The sequence below is a fragment of the Balaenoptera borealis genome, assembly GCF_965194805.1.
Source record: "Balaenoptera borealis genome assembly, chromosome: 12".
Lineage (NCBI taxonomy): Eukaryota > Metazoa > Chordata > Mammalia > Artiodactyla > Balaenopteridae > Balaenoptera > Balaenoptera borealis.
In genome coordinates, this window is record NC_138869.1 from 35,740,542 (window position 1) to 35,758,973 (window position 18,432).

Here is an 18,432-nt window from a genome sequence, read left to right on the forward strand (position 1 = left end):
TGATTCACATTGTCAGAATATCATGTACAGAATTATACTATAATGCTATGTCTGGGTTAAATACCCTGTTCTCCTTTTCCTTCCCATCCTTTCTTCCCAGTAGCCTTGCCTATTGAAATAGAACGATTTGAATATTATTTTGAGTATTTACTGATTTGAGATTTGTTTATTCTTCTAGGACTTACTTCACTGGACCCAGAAACACACAGAAGTAGAAACAGTAGACCTTGTATTGAAGCTAAAAAACAAGCTGGTATGTAGCCAAAGCAGCCAAAGATCTGTGAAGTTATTTTGCTCTCAGTTGAGGTGATAGCTTTGATGTATCACAGAAGTAAATTTTTAAATGAGAGGACTTATGATTGGTCAATTGATGGTAGATCTGACTGAAAATACTTGGTCACTCAAGCAGATCATAATGAAGCCATATATTTTTTTAGTTATTTACATGGAGTCTAATGAGCTTTACAAAAAACATTGTGACTTACATTTAATACCACATGGTCTGTGTTGATATTATCTATTAATTTACAGTCTTTTTTCGAGCTCAGCAATTGTATTGTTAAAGTGGCATGTTCTTTGCTTTTTTATAGATTCTGTAAATTCTGGTCTCAGTCTGAAGTTTCCAAATCTTTGACCATTAAAACTGTTTATTTAGAGAATATACTGTATTAATACAGCCTCAAAAGGTAATTTAAATGCTTCCAAATGTTCCTTATATAGTTGCAGGCTGATCGAGAGCATTTACCTGTGAAACCTGACACTATGGAAAAGTTACGGACACACATAGATGCAATTATTTTAGCATTGCCAGAGGACCTACAAGGCATACTGCTCAAAACGGGCATGACATGATATTTGCCAGGATTTTCCAGCCAAAAGGATTGTACGCCATGAAGCATACTGACATTTCAACCAGACGCCCAAGATCTCTCGGAGCGGAAAATAACCGTGAATGCTAGCTACAGGGTTGAAAGACTATACTGTATAAACAGACCTTTTTAGTGCATTAGTTTTAAAGAAATGGATATCTGTGGTGGTTCCACTTTAATACTGAAACACCGAAAGGCATTTCTATATTTTTAATCATGTTTTAAAGTGCTCTTATGAGAGACCTGTGGGGCCATCAGTTTAAGTGATTCCAAACTGCAGTGCTGGCATTGCAGATATTTTTTTAAATTGGTGCTTCTCTGCCCAATCATGATAAAACTCAGGGGGATATAAAAATGACATTGACACTGGCTATCTTCTTAAGAAGAAGGAAAAGACTGAACTGTCGGACTGTAATTAGGAGTGATTAATGCTTTTGTAGTGCCTTCCGTTGTCCTATGTGTTTCACAAAGCCCAGCTGCTAGTCTTGAAGCTTTTTCTTGATTATGATATGTAGTTTTTTATAAGGCATTCTTTTGAGTAATCATTGCTTAAAAATATGTTTTTTGCCTCCCATTGTATTCATTATTAGTGGCATTGGTGTTTTTTTTTTCAATTGTCATATAGGTTTCATTTCATTATTTTCTATACCAGTTTCAAATTTAATCTCAGTTTCACCAAAGGGAAGAAGACATCTAGTATTAATTATGGAAGAGTTTATTTCCTCTTACCCTTTGCTAATTGGGCCCAAGTTAATTAACTTGTCTGTTTTTCAAAGGCATTCTAATTATAAACCTCATAATCAGCTACGTTTTTACACTGAACTATTCTTATTTCAAAGGCATTTTTAAAACTTTTATGTGATAGTCATTTGAGCGATATAAGATTGATTTCTAGCATTATTTGTTTGGTAGGGTTTTTTCCCCCAAAATTAATATTTCTCAGAATACTTTCCCTACTGTTGTTTGACATGGAACTTTTGCCTCAATCACTGTTATAGCTAGTTTTTTGTCATTGTTGTTTTTGTTTGTTTCTGTTTTGTTTTGTTTACACTATACTACCTTGCCAAAAATAGAAGATTGTGGTTTGGTAGAATAAGGTTCTTTCGTTAGTGTTTGAATAGGAGTGTCCTGAAGAAGCCACTGTTTAAAATAGGCACACATGACATAGCACATATGTAAATAGCTGTGTCTTGAATTACCCTTTACATATCCAAATTTAGTTGTAGGTTGTAAAAGAAACGGCTTCAGGAGCTATCTCTTATTCTCTGTTAATGTAACTCTTAAGGGCACTCCTGACCTAAGAAAGGGTCCTTGGTGTTTGTAACTGTGGTCTTCTATCCAAATGTGCCCTTTTCTCATGGATACAAGTCTCTTGAAGCATACCTCAAAGTCATGGAGAGAATGTGGCATTTGAAAGAAATCATTTGCCTTGAATCACATGAGTTATTTTGTGAAACAACAGTTGTCCTCATGGAAAAGGGACAACTACTTTTATATGCTAAAGTATTTCATATCTTCCTGGGAAACCTTATTTAGGTATAAATGGTCATCTTATTATTTTTCAAAAAGGTGTATTTTAATAATCTAACAATTTATATGTAGTTTGTGACCAGAGTTTGAAAGTTGTTAGTGTCATATCAAGGATCTTTTAAATTATACCACTACAGGATGTATCATTTCAACTTTATTTTGCACAGCTAAAGAGAAGCAAAGGACGCCAATTAGCATAATAATGGTATCTTCATATTTACTGTACTTAACAAAAAACCTAACACATGTTGAAAACCATATCATACTTACTGGGTTTACCTATTAATTTCAAATTATGTTCTTGTAAAAATAACTTAAAATTGCATTGGGAACCTGAGAAAGACTGGTAACTTTAATTTTTTGTGTGATTTTCAGAGCTGTCTTTTTTTTTTTCCCGGAGGAGACATTAAGATCTAAAACCTGCCATTTAATGTGTATCTTCACCAGCATCAGAAGGAATCACTGCTTTCAGGGTGTTATGTAATGCCTAGTGCCTTCTGTTTTCAGTGAAAGGGATTTTGAGAAGGCATTTATGGTCATTACTGAAAACCTAATTAAAGGCCTTGGATTTTAAAGCCCTTGGATATCTTGTATTATTTCTGAGTAAGACTGGAATGCTTGAAAAAATGCAGAGTAAATGAAACCTTTGCATTATGGGATTCCTTTTAGTTTCTAACTTATTTTTTTAATTTAAATGAAAACCTTCCTCTGTTTACTTCATTATGAACAGATGAATAGTCCATTTTATTAACAGATAGAATTAAGTGATTTCATATCCTTCCTGCCAGTGTCTTGATTTTTGTGAAATGTTCTGATGAAAAATTTTTAGCTTAATAATCTAGGTATTGTTAGATTCTCTGCTTGCTACCTTTTCTTTTCTAACCTTAAATCTCAAATTACTTTTATTTCTTCCTCTTTGTTTTTGAAAGTAGCTAGTATATAATACCGTTCTTTAGATTTTAATTTATTTTTTAATAATAAAATATATTGGGTGTTACTCCTTTTTGAAGTTACTGGGTAATATCCTTCAAAGTATACTGTAAAATATATTGGTACATTTAGAAGAGATGCCATTAAAATCTGTCCTTTGGTTTTCACTTGCCCATAACTTAACTTACTTGTTTTTATATACCTGAATTTTACTTTCTTCTTTTAGCATAACTTGGGGGGAAAATTTTAACTATTAACTTTCTAATATGAGTCCTTTAAAAACAGATAGTTGAAGAAGGCAAAAAGCTTCTCTAATTATGGATGAATGTCATTTAAATAACAAAATATGTTAACTCATAATAATGACTAAATTATCACTAATAACTTGATATCCCTTCATATATTGAAGATACAGTACTTATATGCCATCTACAACTTGGTTGAATTATGGTATTTATTATTGTATCAATAGAAATTAGCATTTGTTAATAGAGCTCCGAGAATTTTCCTTGTTTGTTTGAAATAGATAAAGCATTTGATACAAGGTACAAAATCATGATTCCTAAAATATATCCCACATCTAACCAATTTTTAGAAAAGCAAGTTTAAGGTTGATGGTTAGTTAATGAAATAGGTTTATGACATTTATTTTGCAGTTATAACATTGCCTATCTCATGATGCACAAATGTTGAGAAAAAAAAGATGGCAGTAGAATTCTGCTATATCCTAGTCTCCAGTGTTATTTCTGGACTTTTGAACACCAGCCTTTCTCTGTTACCCATTACTTGAATACCACGCTATGCCTTTCTTCAAGTTAAGATTATTGTTGTCTAATTATCGTAGGTTTCATTCCATTTTACTAGTGTTAACACTAGGCTCGGGTTCTTCTGTTTAAACTTTTTTTTTAAGTTTTATTATAGTTGATTTACAATGTTGTGTTAGTTTCTGCTGTACAGCAAAGTGAATCAGTTGTACATATACATATATCTGCTCTTTTTTAGATTGTTTTCCTATATAGGTCATTACAGAATATTGAGTAGAGCTCCCTGTGCTATACAGTAGGTTCTTATTAGTTACCTATTTTATATATAGTAGTGTGTATGTCAATCCCAATCTCCCAGTTTATCCCCCCCCCTTTTTCCCCCTTGGTAACCATAAGTTTGTTTTCTACATCTGTGACTCTATTTCTGTTTTGTAAATAAGTTCATTTGTACCATTTTTTAGATTCCACATATAAGTGATATCATACGATATTTGTCTTTCTCTGTCTGACTTCACTCAGTATGACAGTCTCTAGGTCCATTCATGTTGCTGCAAGTGACGTTATTTCGTTCTTTTTTATGGATGAGCTATATTCCAGTAATCTTCCAAAGAAGGTATGTACCACATCTTCTTTATCCATTCATCCATCAATGGACATTTAGGTTGCTTCCATGTCCTGGCTATTGTAAATTGTGCTGCAGTGAACGTTGGAGTGCATGTATCTTTTTGAATTACGGTTTTCTCCGGATATGTGCCCAGGAGTAGGATTGCTGGATCATATGGTAGCTCTATTTTTATTTTTTTAAGGAACCTCCATACTGTTCTCCATAGTGGCTGTATCAATTTACATTCCCGCCAACAGTGCAAGAGGGTTCCCTTTTTCTCCACACCCTCTCCAGCATTTATTGTTTGTAGATTTTTTGATGATGGCCATTCTGACTGGTGTGAGGTGATACCTCATTGTGGTTTTGATTTGCATTTCTCTAATGATTAGTGATGTTGAGCATCCTTTCATGTGTTGGCAATCTGTATATCTTCTTTGGAGAAATGTCTATTTAGGTCTTCTGCCCATTTTTGGATTGGATTGTTTGTTTTTCTGATATTGAGCTGCATGAGCTGCTTGTATATTTTGGAGATTAATCCTTTGTCAGTTGCTTCATTTGCAAATATTTTCTCCCATTCTGAGGGTTGTCTTTTCATCTTGTTTATGGCTTCCTTTGCTGTGCAAAAGCTTTTAAGTTTCATTAGGTCCCATTTGTTTATTTTTGTTTTTATTTCCATTACTCTAAGAGGTGGATCAAAAAAGATCTTGCTGTGATTTATGTCAAAGAGTGTTTTTCCTGTGTTTTCCTCAAAGAGTTTGATAGTGTCTGGCCTTACATTTAGATCTTTAATCCATTTTGAGTTTATTTTTGTATATGGTATTAGAGAATGTTCTATTTCATTCTTTTACATGTAGTTGTCCAGTTTTCCCAGCACCACTTATTGAAGAGACTGTCTTTTCTCCATTGTATATTCTTGCCTCCTTTGTCATAGATTAGATGACCATAGGTGCGTCGGTTTTTCTGTTTATTTTTGCCTCCCCATTTTCGTTGTCATCATACTATTTCTGCTTAGCCATTAGAAAGTTAAACTTCATAAATCCTTTATTTATTTATTTTTTTATTATCCCTCATATTTTTCCATATCCACCAGGATGAATACTTTGTAGTATAAATTGCTTCTATATTGAGATAATTTTGAAAAACAGTAACTTTATGTTCCCAGGTTATCATACTTGCTATTAAGTGAGTGGATATTTAGACTTCAGTAGGAAGCTATAAAAATGATTGATTTTGATCAAACGAAATGGGTAAATATTTTTACAGCCAAAGGCTCTGGTGATAGAATCCAGAAATTTGTGTTTTTAAAAAACAGCTTTACTGAGGTGTAATTGACATACAATAAACTGAACACAAAGTGTACAGTTTGATAAGTTTGGACATTTGAATACACCCATAGAGCCATCAGCACAGTCAAGATAAGAACATGTCTTGTCACCCCCCAAAATCTTCTTATGTTACTTTGCACTCCATCCTGCCTCCCCTTTCCAAACAGCCACTGATCTGTGTTCTGTCACTGTAGATTAGTTTGTATTTTCTAGGTTTTACACACAGTATGTACTTCTTTTTTTGATCTGGCTTTTTTCTTTTCTTTTTTAACATCTTAACATAGTATTTATTTGTCTTCCCTCTGTCGAACCCTGAGCCAACCACTTTCCCCAGGCTGCCTGGGGATGTGTAGGAAAAGGAACATACAGGGCCAATTAGACACGGTAGAAAGAACTATGGGAGTTAGAGAGGGCTCCTTAACATGGCAAAGAGAATGGAAAAGACTACCATCAGGGAAAAGAGTCCCATGGCCTCCAAGAGGGCAAAGCCCAGAATGGCATAGGAGGAGAGCTGTTGCGTCAGAGGAGAGTTCCCGGCATAACCAAGGATGAGGCTCCCAAACACAGTGCCAATCCCAGCCACCCCAACTGTGGCAGCCCCAGCCCCAGTGAACGTGGCTGCTGTGTCAGTGTCCCTTAAATGGCACTGGTTTGGAAGCTATGCCTAGGGAAAGGGGAGGTCAAGAACCCTGAGGCTGCCAAGCTGCTGAGGCTCTCATCTGTCAGCTTCTGCAGTTGTTTCATCACTACTGCAGACAGTGGTCGGCCCAGCAGCTCAGAGGTACTCCTCACCAGGGAGGGGAGTAAGGGGCTGTGGCAGGAAAGTGGCTCCCAGTGCAGAGAGTGATCTGACTTGTTTCACTCAGCATGATGATTTTGAGATTCGTTCATACTGCATGTTTAAATAGTTGATTCTTTTTATTGCCCAGTGGTATTCCATTATATGGCTATAACACAAATTTCTTATCCAATCACCTGTTGATGGACGTTTGGGTCATTTTTAGTTTTTGTCTATTACAAATCTGCTATGAACACTCATGTACAAGTCTTTGTATGGACATATATATCCTTTTATCTTGGGTAAATACTAGGAGTGATAGTGCGTGTGATAGCTGAATCATATGGTAGGTGAATGTTTCACTTTTTAAGAAATTGCCAAACTGTTTTTCAGAGTGGTTGTACTAATTTGTTTCCACCAACTGTGTATGAGAGTTTCAGTTTCTGCACATCCTACTCAACACTTGGTATGCGCAGCCTTTTTTTTTTTTTGCCATGCCGTGTAGTTTGCAGGATCTTAGTTCCCCGACCAGGGATCAAACCTGTGCCCCCTGCAGTGGAAGCGTGGAGCCCTAACCACTGGACCACCAGAGAATTCCTTGCCCAGCCTTTTTAAATTTAGCCATTCTAATATGCTTGTATTGTTGTCTCACTGGGATTGTAAGTTGCATTTCCCAAATGACCTGTTATGTTGAACATCTTTCCATGTGCTTTCCATTAGTCATCTGTATATGTTCTTTGGTAAACTGTCTGTTAAAATCTTTGCTCTTTTTAAAGACTGAGTTGTTTAAATTCTACTGGTTGAATTTTGAGAGTTCTCTATATATTCTTTTTTCTTTTTTTAAATAAATTTATTTATTTTTTGGCTGCCTTGGGTCTTCGTTGCTGTGTGCAGGCTTTCTCTAGTTGCGGTGAGCGGGGGCTACTCTTCGTTGCAGTGCGTGGGCTTCTCATTGCAGTGGTTTCTCCTGTTGTGGAGCACGGGCTCTAGGCGCACAGGCTTCAGTAGTTGTGGCACATGGGCTCAGTAGTTGTGGCTCAAGGGCTCTAGAGTGCAGGCTCAGTAGTTGTGGCGCACGGGCTTAGTTGCTCCACAACATGTGGGATCTTCCCAGACCAGAGTTCGAACCCGTGTCCCCTGCATTGGCAGGCAGATTCTTAACCACTGCACCACCAGGGAAGCTCTCTATATATTCTTGATGCAAATTCTTTTTCAGATATACGGTCTACAAAATTTTTCTCCAAAATTAATGCCTTTTTTCATTTTCATGAAACAGGTCTTTTGAAGAAGCAGAAATTTATGAATTTCTACACAAATTACTGCTGGTGATTGGGATTGTAAATTGGGGGAGAAGTGACATCTTAACATTGTCTCTGATCTATGAACAAAATATATCTCTCCATTTATTTATGTCTTCTCTAATTTCTTAGCAGTATTTTATAGTTTTCAAGGTACATATCTTTCACATCTTCTGTCAGATGTACCCATATTCCTATCATATGTTTGATATTGTTGTAAATGGTATCACTTTATAAAATTCAGTTTTCAATTTTCATTAAAAAGTCCAGTTCAAAATTCTAATATATAGTTGACTTTTGTATATTGATGTTGTATCCCACTACCTTACTAAACTCATTTATTAGATCTAGTAACTTTATTTTGGCATATTCCATCATATTTTTTTACATAGAAGATCATGCCATCTATGAATAAAGACTGTTTTACTTCTCCTTTCCAATATGGATGACTTTTGTTTATTTTTCTTGCCTGATTTCACTGGCTGGAACCTCCAATGGAATGTTGAATAACATATATGAGACTAGACATCTGTCTTATTCCTGATCTTAAAGGAAAGCATTCAGACTTTTATCATTAGGTCTGATATTAGCTGTAGGTTTTTTGTAGATGTCCTTTATCAAGTTTATGAAGTCCTCTTCTATTCCTAGTTTGCTGAGTTTTTATCAGGAATGGACTCTGGATTTTGTTAAATGCTTTTTCTTTTTCTTTTTTTTTAAAATTAATTAATTAATTAATTAATTTTTGGCTGTGTTGGGTCTTTGTTTCTGTGCGCGGGCTTTCTCTAGTTGCGGTGAGCGGGGGCCACTCTTCATCGCGGTGCGCGGGCCTCTCACTGTCGCGGCCTCTCGTTGCGGAGCACAGGCTCCAGACGCGCAGGCTCAGTAGTTGTGGCTCACGGGCTTTGTTGCTCCGCGGCATGTGGGATCTTCCCAGACCAGGGCTCGAACCCGTGTCCCCTGCATTGGCAGGCAGACTCTCAACAACTGCGCCACCAGGGAAGCCCTTAAATGCTTTTTCTGAATCTATCAAGATGATTATATGGTTTTGTTTTGTTTTCATTTTGTGAATATGATTGGTTTGTTAACACTGATCAACTTTTGAATGTTAAACCAACTGTATTCCTGGGATTAAACCCCACTTAGCCTTGATATGTTATCCTTTTAATATAGTTTTGGATTTGATTTGCTAAATTTTTGTTTAGAATTTTTGCATCTGTGTTCATGAGCAGTGTTGGGTTGTAGTCTTTTTGTAATGACTGTCTGGTTTTGGTATCAGGCCTCATGGAGTGAGTTGGAAGACTTTGTGTCACAATGGTGTTATTTCTTCCTTAAATGATGGTTGGTGGGAAGGTGTTTACATTTTCAACTTTTAAAAAGATACAAGGCTGTTAAGGTTATCTATTTCTTCTTGAGTGAGCTTTGGTATTTTGTGTTTTTCAAGAACTGTGTGCGTTTCCTCTAAGTGGTGGCATTTAAGGGAATAAAATTGTTCATAATATTCCCTTGTTATTCTTTTATTATCTGTAGAAACTATAGTGATGTAACTTTTCTCATTCCTGATACTGGAGGTTTATGAATTTTATTCATCTTCTTAAAGAACCAGATTTTGGTTATATTGATTTTCTGTTTTTCTGTTTTCCATTTCATTGATTCTTACTTTTGTCTTTCCTTTCTTCTGCTTACTTTGGTTTTAATTTGGTCTTCTTTTTTTTTTGTTTCTCAAGGTAGATAGAAGCTGAGGTCATTAATCTGAGACCTTTTCTCTTCTCTAATAGAGGTTTTTAGTGCTATACAATTTCCCCTAAGTACTGCTTTAGTGGCATCCCATAAATTCTGATATGTTCTATATTTATGTTCATTCAGTTCAAAATACCTTATAATTTCCTTTAGGATTTCTTTGATCCATGGGTTATTTAGAAGTGTTATTTCCTTTTTAAATATTTATAGATTTTCTAAAAATCTTTTTGTTCTTGATTTCAAATTTCATTTAATGTGGTCTGAGAACATACTTGGTATGATCTGAGTCCTTTTAAATTTTTAAGATTCATTTTATGGTCCAGAATATGGTTTATCTTTGTAAATGTTCTGGGTACACTTGAGAACAATGTGTATTTTGCTGTTGTTGGGTAGAGTGTTATATAAATGTCAGTTAGGTCAAGTTTGTTGATAGTGTTGTTCACGTCCTTGCTGATTTTCTGCCTTCTTGTTCTGTCAGTTATTAAGAGAGGGCTATTGAAATCTCTTGACCATAATTGTAGATTTGTGTATACTTCGCTCAGAAATCTAGTCTGATATTAATAGAATTCCAGGTTTCTTATGACTACTGTTAGCATGATATATCTTTTCCATACTTTTACCTACTTGTATTTTTACATTTGAAATACCTTTGTAGGGTCTTCCCTGGTGGTCCAGGGAGTAAGACTCTGCACTCCCAATGCAGAGGGCCCAGGTTCGATCCCTGGTCAGGGAACTAGATCCCGCATACATGCCACAACTAAGAGTTCGCATGCCACAACTAAGAAGTCCACATGCTGCAACTAAGAGTCCGCATGCCGCAACTAAGAAGTCCACATGGGGGCTTCCCTGGTGGCACAGTGGTTGGGAATCTGCCCGCCAATGCAGGGGACACGGGTTCGAGCCCTGGTCCAGGAGGATCCCACATGCCGTGGAGCACCTAAGCCCATGTGCCACAACTACTGAGCCTGCACTCTAGAGCCCACAAGCCACAACTACTGAGCCCGCATGCCACAACTACTGAAGCCTACATGCCTAGAGCCTGTGCTCTGCAACAGGAGAGACCACCACAATAAGAAGCCCACGCAGCGCAACGAAGAGTAGCCCCCGCTCACTGCAACTAGAGAAAGCCTGCATGCAGCAATGAAGGCCCAATGCAACCAAAAAGAAAGAAATAAAATAAATTTATAAAAAAATAAAAATTAAAAAAAAGAAGCCTGCATGCCTCAACTAAGGAGTCTGCTTGCCACAACTAAGACCCAGTGCAGCCAAAATAAATAAATAAATAAGTATTTTTTTACAAAGAGCCAGCTCTTCAACAAAATAAAATACTTTTGTAGGTAACATAGTTCTTGCTTTTTTTTTTTTTTTTTTATGGCCACACTGAACGCCTTGTGGGGTCTTATAGTTCCCTGACCAGGGATCAAACCTGGGCCCACTGCAGTGAAAGTGTCAAGTCCTAAACACTAGACTGCCAGGGAATTCCCTAGTTCTTGCTTTTTTATCCAATTTCACAAAATTTGCCTTTTAATTGGTATATCATTTACAATTACTGTGATTATTGCTATGGTTACAAAAAAAAACATTTGAATCTATTATCTTGCTATTTGTTTTCTGTTTGTATTATCTGCTCTTGTTCCCCTTTTCCTTTTTTTCTGACTTCTTTTGAATTAATGGAATATTTATGATCTCGTTTTATCTCCTTTGTGGGATTATTAAGTATAACTCTTTGTTTTATTATTTTAGTGTAGTTGCTTTAAGATTTACAGCACACATTTGTAACTTATCAGTTCCCCCTCAAGTGATATTATGCCACTTGATGTATAGAATATTAGAATAGTGTACTTCTGTTTGGCTCCTTCCAGCCTTTGTAATATTACTGTTCATGGATTTTACTTTTACGTAAGTTATAAATACCACAATACATTATTGTTAGTTTTGTTTAAATAGTTCATTATTTTTTTTTTAAGTTTTAAATAGTAAGAAAACAAATTCTTACATGTATACTCTTATACTTAACCTTTTCTGGTGCTCTTTATTCCTTTGTGTAGCTCTTTATGGTATCATTATCCTTCTGCCTGAAGAACTTCCTTTAACGTTTTTGTAGTGCAGATTTGCTGTTGATGAATTCTTTCAACTTTTGTATGTCTGGAAATATCTTTATTTTACCTTCTTTTTAAATGATGTTTTTTGCTGCATATAGATTTCTAAGCTGTTCTTTTTTCCTTCTAGTATTTTAAAATGCTGCTCCACTGTCTTCCTGCTTGCATTATTTCCAGTGAGAAATATGTCATCTTTATCTTTGTTCCTATGTAGCTGATAAGTCTCTTTTTCTCTTGCTACTTTTAAGATTTTCTCTTTGTCACTGGTTTTGAGTTATTTGATAATGATAGGCTTTGATGTAGTTTTTTTTTTTTAATTTTTATTTTTGGCTGTGTTGGGTCTTCGTTTCTGTGTGAGGGCTTTCTCTAGTTGTGGCGAGCGGGGGCCACTCTTCATTGCGTTGCGTGGGCCTCTCACTGTTGTGGCCTCTCTTGTTTCGGAGCACAGGCTCCAGACACGCAGGCTGAGTAGTTGTGGCTCACGGGCCCAGTTGCTCCACGGCATGTGGGATCTTCCCAGACCAGGGCTTGAACCTGTGTCCTCTGCATTGGCAGGCAGATTCTCAACCACTGCGCCACCAGGGAAGCCCATGATGTAGTTTTATTCAGGTTTCTTGTACGGGGTCAGTTGAGCTTCTTGAATATGTGGTTTTATAGTTGTAATCAAATTTGGAAAACTTGGTCATTATTTCTTCAAGTATTTTTTCTGACCCCCTTCCCTTCTTTCAGGGACATCAGTTACTCTCGTATTAGGCTGCTTGACGTTGTCCTACAGCTCACTGATGCTTTTCATGTTTTTGTTTTACTCCTCTATGTGTATTTCATTTTGGATACTTTTGTATTGCTATGCCTTTAAGTTAGTCTTCTCTTTTGTATTGTCTAATCTGCTGTTAACTATCTAGTGTATTTTTCATCTTAGACATGGTAGGTTTTATTTCTAGAAGCTTGATTTATGTCTTTCTTTTGTTTTTCATGTCTGTACTTTTTTTTTTTTTAATTTATTTATGTTTGGCTGCATTGGGTCTTCGTTGCTGTGCGCAAGCTTTCTGTAGTTGCGGTGAGCGGGGACTACTCTTCGTTGTGGTGTGCGGGCTTCTCATTGCAGTGGCTTCTCTTGTTGCAGAGCACGGGCTCTAGGCGCGCAGGCTTCAGTAGTTGTGGCTCGTGGGCTCTAGAGTGCAGGCTCAGTAGTTGTGGCACACAGGCTTAGTTGCTCCGCGACATGTGGGATCTTCCCGGACCAGGGCTCGAACCCGTGTCCCCTGCACTGGGAGACGGATTCTTAACCACTGCACCACCAGGGAAGTCCTGTACTTATTTAAGATAACGTCTCTGTCAGTTCTGAGTTCATTTTGACGGACTACCTCATTATTATGGGTCACATGTTCCTGCTTCTTTGTATACTCAATAATCTTAGGTTAGGGACTTCCCCGGTGGTCCAGTGGTAAAGAATCCGCCTTCCAATGCAGCGGACGCAGGTTCAGTCCCTGGTCAGGAAACTAAGATCCCACATGCCACAGGGCAACTAAGCCCTCACGTGCCACAACTACTGAGCTCACGTGCCTCAACGAGAGAGCCTGCATGCTGCAAACTACAGAGCCCACGCACTCTGGAGCCCACGTGCTGCAACTAGAGAGAAATCCATGTGCTGCAACGAAAAGCTCCCACGTGCCTCAACGAAGATCCTGAGTGCTGCAGCTAAGACCTGGTGCAGCCAAAAAAATAAAGAAAATAAATAATAAAATAAAATAAATATTAAAAAAATAATAATCTTAAGTTAGATGCCAGAATTTTACCTTGTTAGACGTTGGATATTTTTGTATTCTTAAAAATTTCTTGAGCTTTGTTCTAGGGTGCAGTTAAGCTATTTGCAAACAATTTGGTCCTTTTAGGTGTTTTATGACTTGTTAGATAGGTTCGAAGTAGTGCTCAATATAGAACTAATTATTCTTCACTACTGAGGGGAGACCTTCTTGAGTATCCTACTCACTAACCCATGAATTATGAGTTTTTTCAGTCTTGCTGATGGGAACAGGCACTGTTCTCTTTAATCCTTTGATGAGTCTTTGGCTTTTCGGTCGTTTCCGCACATGCATGTACTTAACGGTACTCTGCTGAATATTCTAGGGGAATCTTCTGTAGATCTCTTTCTATACAAGGTATTTTTCTTTCTTTGCTCTCTCCTGCCTGGCATTCTGCCCTAAAGTTTGGTTTTCTCAGACTTTCAGCTCAAGGAGTTCACCAGCCTACCCCTCTGTTCCCCTTTCTGTGCTATGGCCTGGAAACACTCTCAAGGCAGTAAGCAGGGGCAGTCTCAGATTCAAGCCTTACTGCATTTGTTTTGTCTTTCAGGAATCATTGTTTTTCATTGCCTGGTGTCCAGGGTCTTGAAAACCATTGTTTAATAAATTTTGTCTTTTTTTAAAAATTATTTTAGGTGAGGGGGTAAATCTGGTCTTTGTTACTTTATCTTGAGTAGAAGTGAGAGTCCCAGCAATCTGGTTTTAACAATCCCTCTAAGGAATCCTGATGCATGTTAAAATTTGAGAACCATACAGATATTTGAATTTAATGTTAGATGATTGTTTCACTGTCAACCATCATTTACCATGAAGACATGAGTCAGCAAATCTAATTTTTGGAGGAAAATTTTTTTTGAGTAAATTCATTTCTGTTTTGTAGCATGGGAGATATGTGAGTAATTATGAGACATTTGAAATATTTATACAGTCAGGATAGATGGAGATTTGGGTAAGGGGAAGAAGGTTTTCTGAAATAAAAAATGATGTTGATGTTGTTATGGTACATAGCAGTCTTAGACATTTCAGCTTCATGCTACCTAATAATTTCTTTAACCATTGTTAAACAAAAGGTCATTTCTGGGAGGAGCTGGAACAGCAATTAAGTCCTGGTTTGCTGTAGTGGGTAAGGGGAAGCAAATGACTCCATTTTGGGTCTGCTTCTTCTTTAACGATTCCTCCCTTCTGATCAAACTCTCAGCATAAATGAGATGTGATAAAAAATTAAGGCATTAGTGCCACTCTCAGCTGCCATAGGTCACTCTCTGCATCCATAGGTCATGACATTTTTCCTTAAGCCCTGTGACATTCACAGGTCATTATTCATAATCATTAAATTGGTTACTCTCTTTGCTTCTTTTCTGTTGTTCTAGTCTTAGGGTGATCATTTGCATGGTGGTTAGTGGCTGCAAACACGCATTTAAAGCTTTTGAGAGGATACAAAGCACCAGGGGGATTACTATGATTATAATAAGCAGGATAATTTCCAGTGTTTGGAGTGGACTTTGAAGCTATGGTCTCCAAGACCCAAACCAATCAAAGACCCCATTCAGAGTCATCTTCTTAAGCCAAGTGGCTTGCTTAATATGTAACTGAATTTCAACCCCCCCAGAAAGTCCAAGGATCTTTGCTGGGAGGCTATTGCTTAGCAGTGGATCCTGCTGTACTTTCAAGAGTTAAGGAAAGGTTCCTGATCATAGCCTCATTTGTATTTATTCCTAACCAGGGAAGTAGGGACCTGCCAAGGGAAGCAAATCCTGAATCATAAATGCCTCCTGGTAGGCCCTTTCGAGAACAGTTAGGGTCACAGTTAGGTAACTTAGGAAGCATTGCCCAGCTGTGCACCAGCCATCTAGGCATTCATATGCCCAAGGAGAATGATAACCACCAAAAAATAAATCCTGTCCACTAAGGTGGCATTGTTAATGGATTCATCTGCAAGAATTGTTGCATTTGCCCATTTAAGGCCGGGGTCGGTTAGATTTTTTTCCTAGCTTGCAATAAAAAGTTGTTCTAAATTCTAGAGATTACCTTCCTTAGGAATGGCCTGGAACATATGGCTGATGACATTATCTTTCCAAGTCAGTGCCAGAATAAAGGAAAGAGAAGAAAAGATTTTGTGTTTAGCTGAAATGGGAAGTCTTGATCTGGTGTCTTGGATGGAAGCAGTCTACATCGATGTCCACTACTTCTCATCCTTGTCAACTTGATTTGGAGGTCTCCAGTGTTTGTACAGGACCAGATGTCAGTTGGAGCCTCCTTTAGCTATGATATATGTATACAAGGCTTATTGCCTTCTAGTTTTGCAGCAGTGCAAGTGGCCAGAAGCACTTGGTAAGTTTCCTTCCAGTGGGGCTTGAGGGTGTTGTTTTTCTGATAATGCCTCCAGAATATCCAGTCACCAGGCTCCAGACTCTGACCAACAAGGTTTCCCTAAATTGGAATATGGGAAAGCTTCTTTAACCTGTTGGTAATAGGCTTGAAAATAAGATATTAAAGACTTACAGTAGCTGATCATACTAGCATGGGACTACAGAGGATCAGCAGAAGGTTGTATACCAATAGACATTGGTCTGCCCATGATTATCTCATGTGGAGTGAGTTTATGTTTCCCAAAAGTGGTATTATGAACAGTCAGCAAGACCACAGGCAATACCTTAGGCCAGGGGAGTCCAGTATAGAGGTGTGACAATTAACAGCACTAAAATCTAATATCTACAAAGGTAAAAACTTAATTTTTCTCTCTATAATTACTCCCATTTTTTTTACTATAGATAATCACAGTAAAACTAAATTTGTTTGTATTAAACTTGGCCTGATTATTTATATACATGCAGCAAGAACAGTGATTGGCCATATAAGTATTTCTGTAAGATTGCTTTGCTAGAACCTTGTAAGCAAAATAACAGCTTGATTTTTCCATACAGTTCCTTGAAGCTGTCTGGTCATATGAGGCTATGTACGTTTCTCTCAAACATTACATTCCAGTGAAAGCCTTGGTAATTGTGTCCTTTTACAAGGAGAACAGGTTCTTTTTCTTTATTTCTTTTTTTTTTTTTTTTTTGATTTCCTTTGCTATTCAATAAAACAAAAGCTGTTATTTTCCTCCTTCCATAGATTCCATGAATTCTAACATGGAGCCATAAAAGCAGTAGATTTTAGAAAATGTACTTCATAACATTACCTATGTTGACAGGATACAATCCAGAATGGTAATCTCCAACTCCAGATTTTATTGTCCTATCACAGGTCCCCCTTGTTAATGCAAAGTCCGTTATTCATATCCCAATTAGAAGTAATGACAAAGAACAGAAGGCAAAAGATGAAAAGAATACTTCACATGTGACGATATAACAACCTTTGTATACTTAACAAATTTATGTCAACTATTTACTAGCAAGGAAAATGGAAAAAGGCTCTTCTGGCCAACAAAATGTAATTTTTCTTATAGGAAAGGTGAAATATATATAATGGGTAAGATATCCAGAACCTCCCACAGGAGGCCAGTTGGAAAAGTCCAACAAATGTCAGTGTCATTTTTCAATGACCCCTTACTTAGAAAACAGTTTTTTAATTATATAAAAATTGAAGCTACTTGCATATTCAAAGTACACTTCAATTTACCCATGGATCCAGCAAACTTCATAATGGAAAGACAAAAATGTTATTAACTGATTTAATGAAAAAACATGACCTATTAAACTTATGTACTAAGGCTAAAAGTACTTACAGAATCATCTCAGTTCAGTGTACATTGGTAAAAGTAACAAGCAGAATCCATGCTCCACAGAATTACTTTATGAATGAGGGATTGATTAAAAAATATATATATTTGTAACTGATAACTTTCATTCATATTGTGAATTTTCAGAAGCATTATATGTGAATTAATTTACATCAGGCTTTCCAGTATTACTTGTATTCGTGGGATTTCTCTCCAGTGGGAGTTTACATATGACTTCGATGGTATTTGTTGAAATTGAAAAATTTCCCATGTTTTTCACATTTATATCGTTTCTTCCTGGTGTTCATTCTCACGTGATTTTGTAAGGATTTGGGCAAATTGAAGGCTTTCTCACTTTGCTTACATTCAAGAGATTTCTCTCCATTCTGAGTTCTTTCATGGCTTCAAAATGTACTGCAGTAACTGAAGGCTTTCCCACATTCCTTGCATTCATAGGGTTTCTCTCCAGTATGAGTTCTCTCATTTATCTTAACATATTGGAACAATTGAAGGCTTTACCCATTGTTCCATTCATAGGGTTTCTCCCCAATGTGACTCTTTTCATGTCTTTGAATAGACTGGTATTAACTGAAGGCTTTTCCACATTGCTTACATTCACAGAGTGTTCTTCCAGGGTGAGTCCTTTCATAGGAACAGATTTGTGGTAACTGAAGGCTCTCCCACATTCCTTACATTTATATGACTGCTCTCTGTAGTCCTCATATTCATATGGTTTGGGTGCAGTGTGAGAAGGAGAACAGATTCTTTTTTTTTTTTTAAAGAATTTCACTTTTTATTTATTTATTTATTTATTTATTTATTTATTTATTTCTTGGCTGTGTTGGGTCTTCGTTTCTGCGCGAGGGCTTTCTCTAGTTGTGGCAAGCGGGGGCCACTCCTCATCGCGGTGCACGGGCCTCTCACTATCGCGGCCTCTCTTGTTGCGGAGCACAGGCTCCAGACGCGCAGCTTCAG

General features: G+C 37.1%; 1 protein-coding gene and 1 pseudogene across 10 annotated transcripts in view; one reads left to right on the forward strand and one right to left on the reverse strand.

Moving 5' to 3' along the window:
* The window catches only part of DENND6A (DENN domain containing 6A), a 53,649-nt gene extending 50,675 nt beyond the window's left edge, over window positions 1-2,974 (forward strand). For 8 of the 9 annotated variants that reach the window (XM_082344770.1, XM_082344771.1, XM_082344774.1 and 5 more), the window contains 2 exons: window positions 179-253; window positions 721-2,974. In XM_082344770.1, coding sequence (XP_082200896.1) covers window positions 179-253; window positions 721-852 — 207 coding nt within the window. In that variant the 3' untranslated portion in view covers window positions 853-2,974. Of the gene's footprint in view, window positions 1-178; window positions 254-590 lie in introns of all 9 variants that reach the window. The other variant, XM_082344773.1, reaches the window with a different exon arrangement.
* On the reverse strand, window positions 1,399-18,221 carry LOC309606959 (ATP synthase F(0) complex subunit C2, mitochondrial pseudogene; annotated as a pseudogene). The gene has a single exon. The product of its transcript is annotated as an ATP synthase F(0) complex subunit C2, mitochondrial pseudogene (transcript).
* Between the last annotated feature and the right edge of the window lie 211 nt (window positions 18,222-18,432).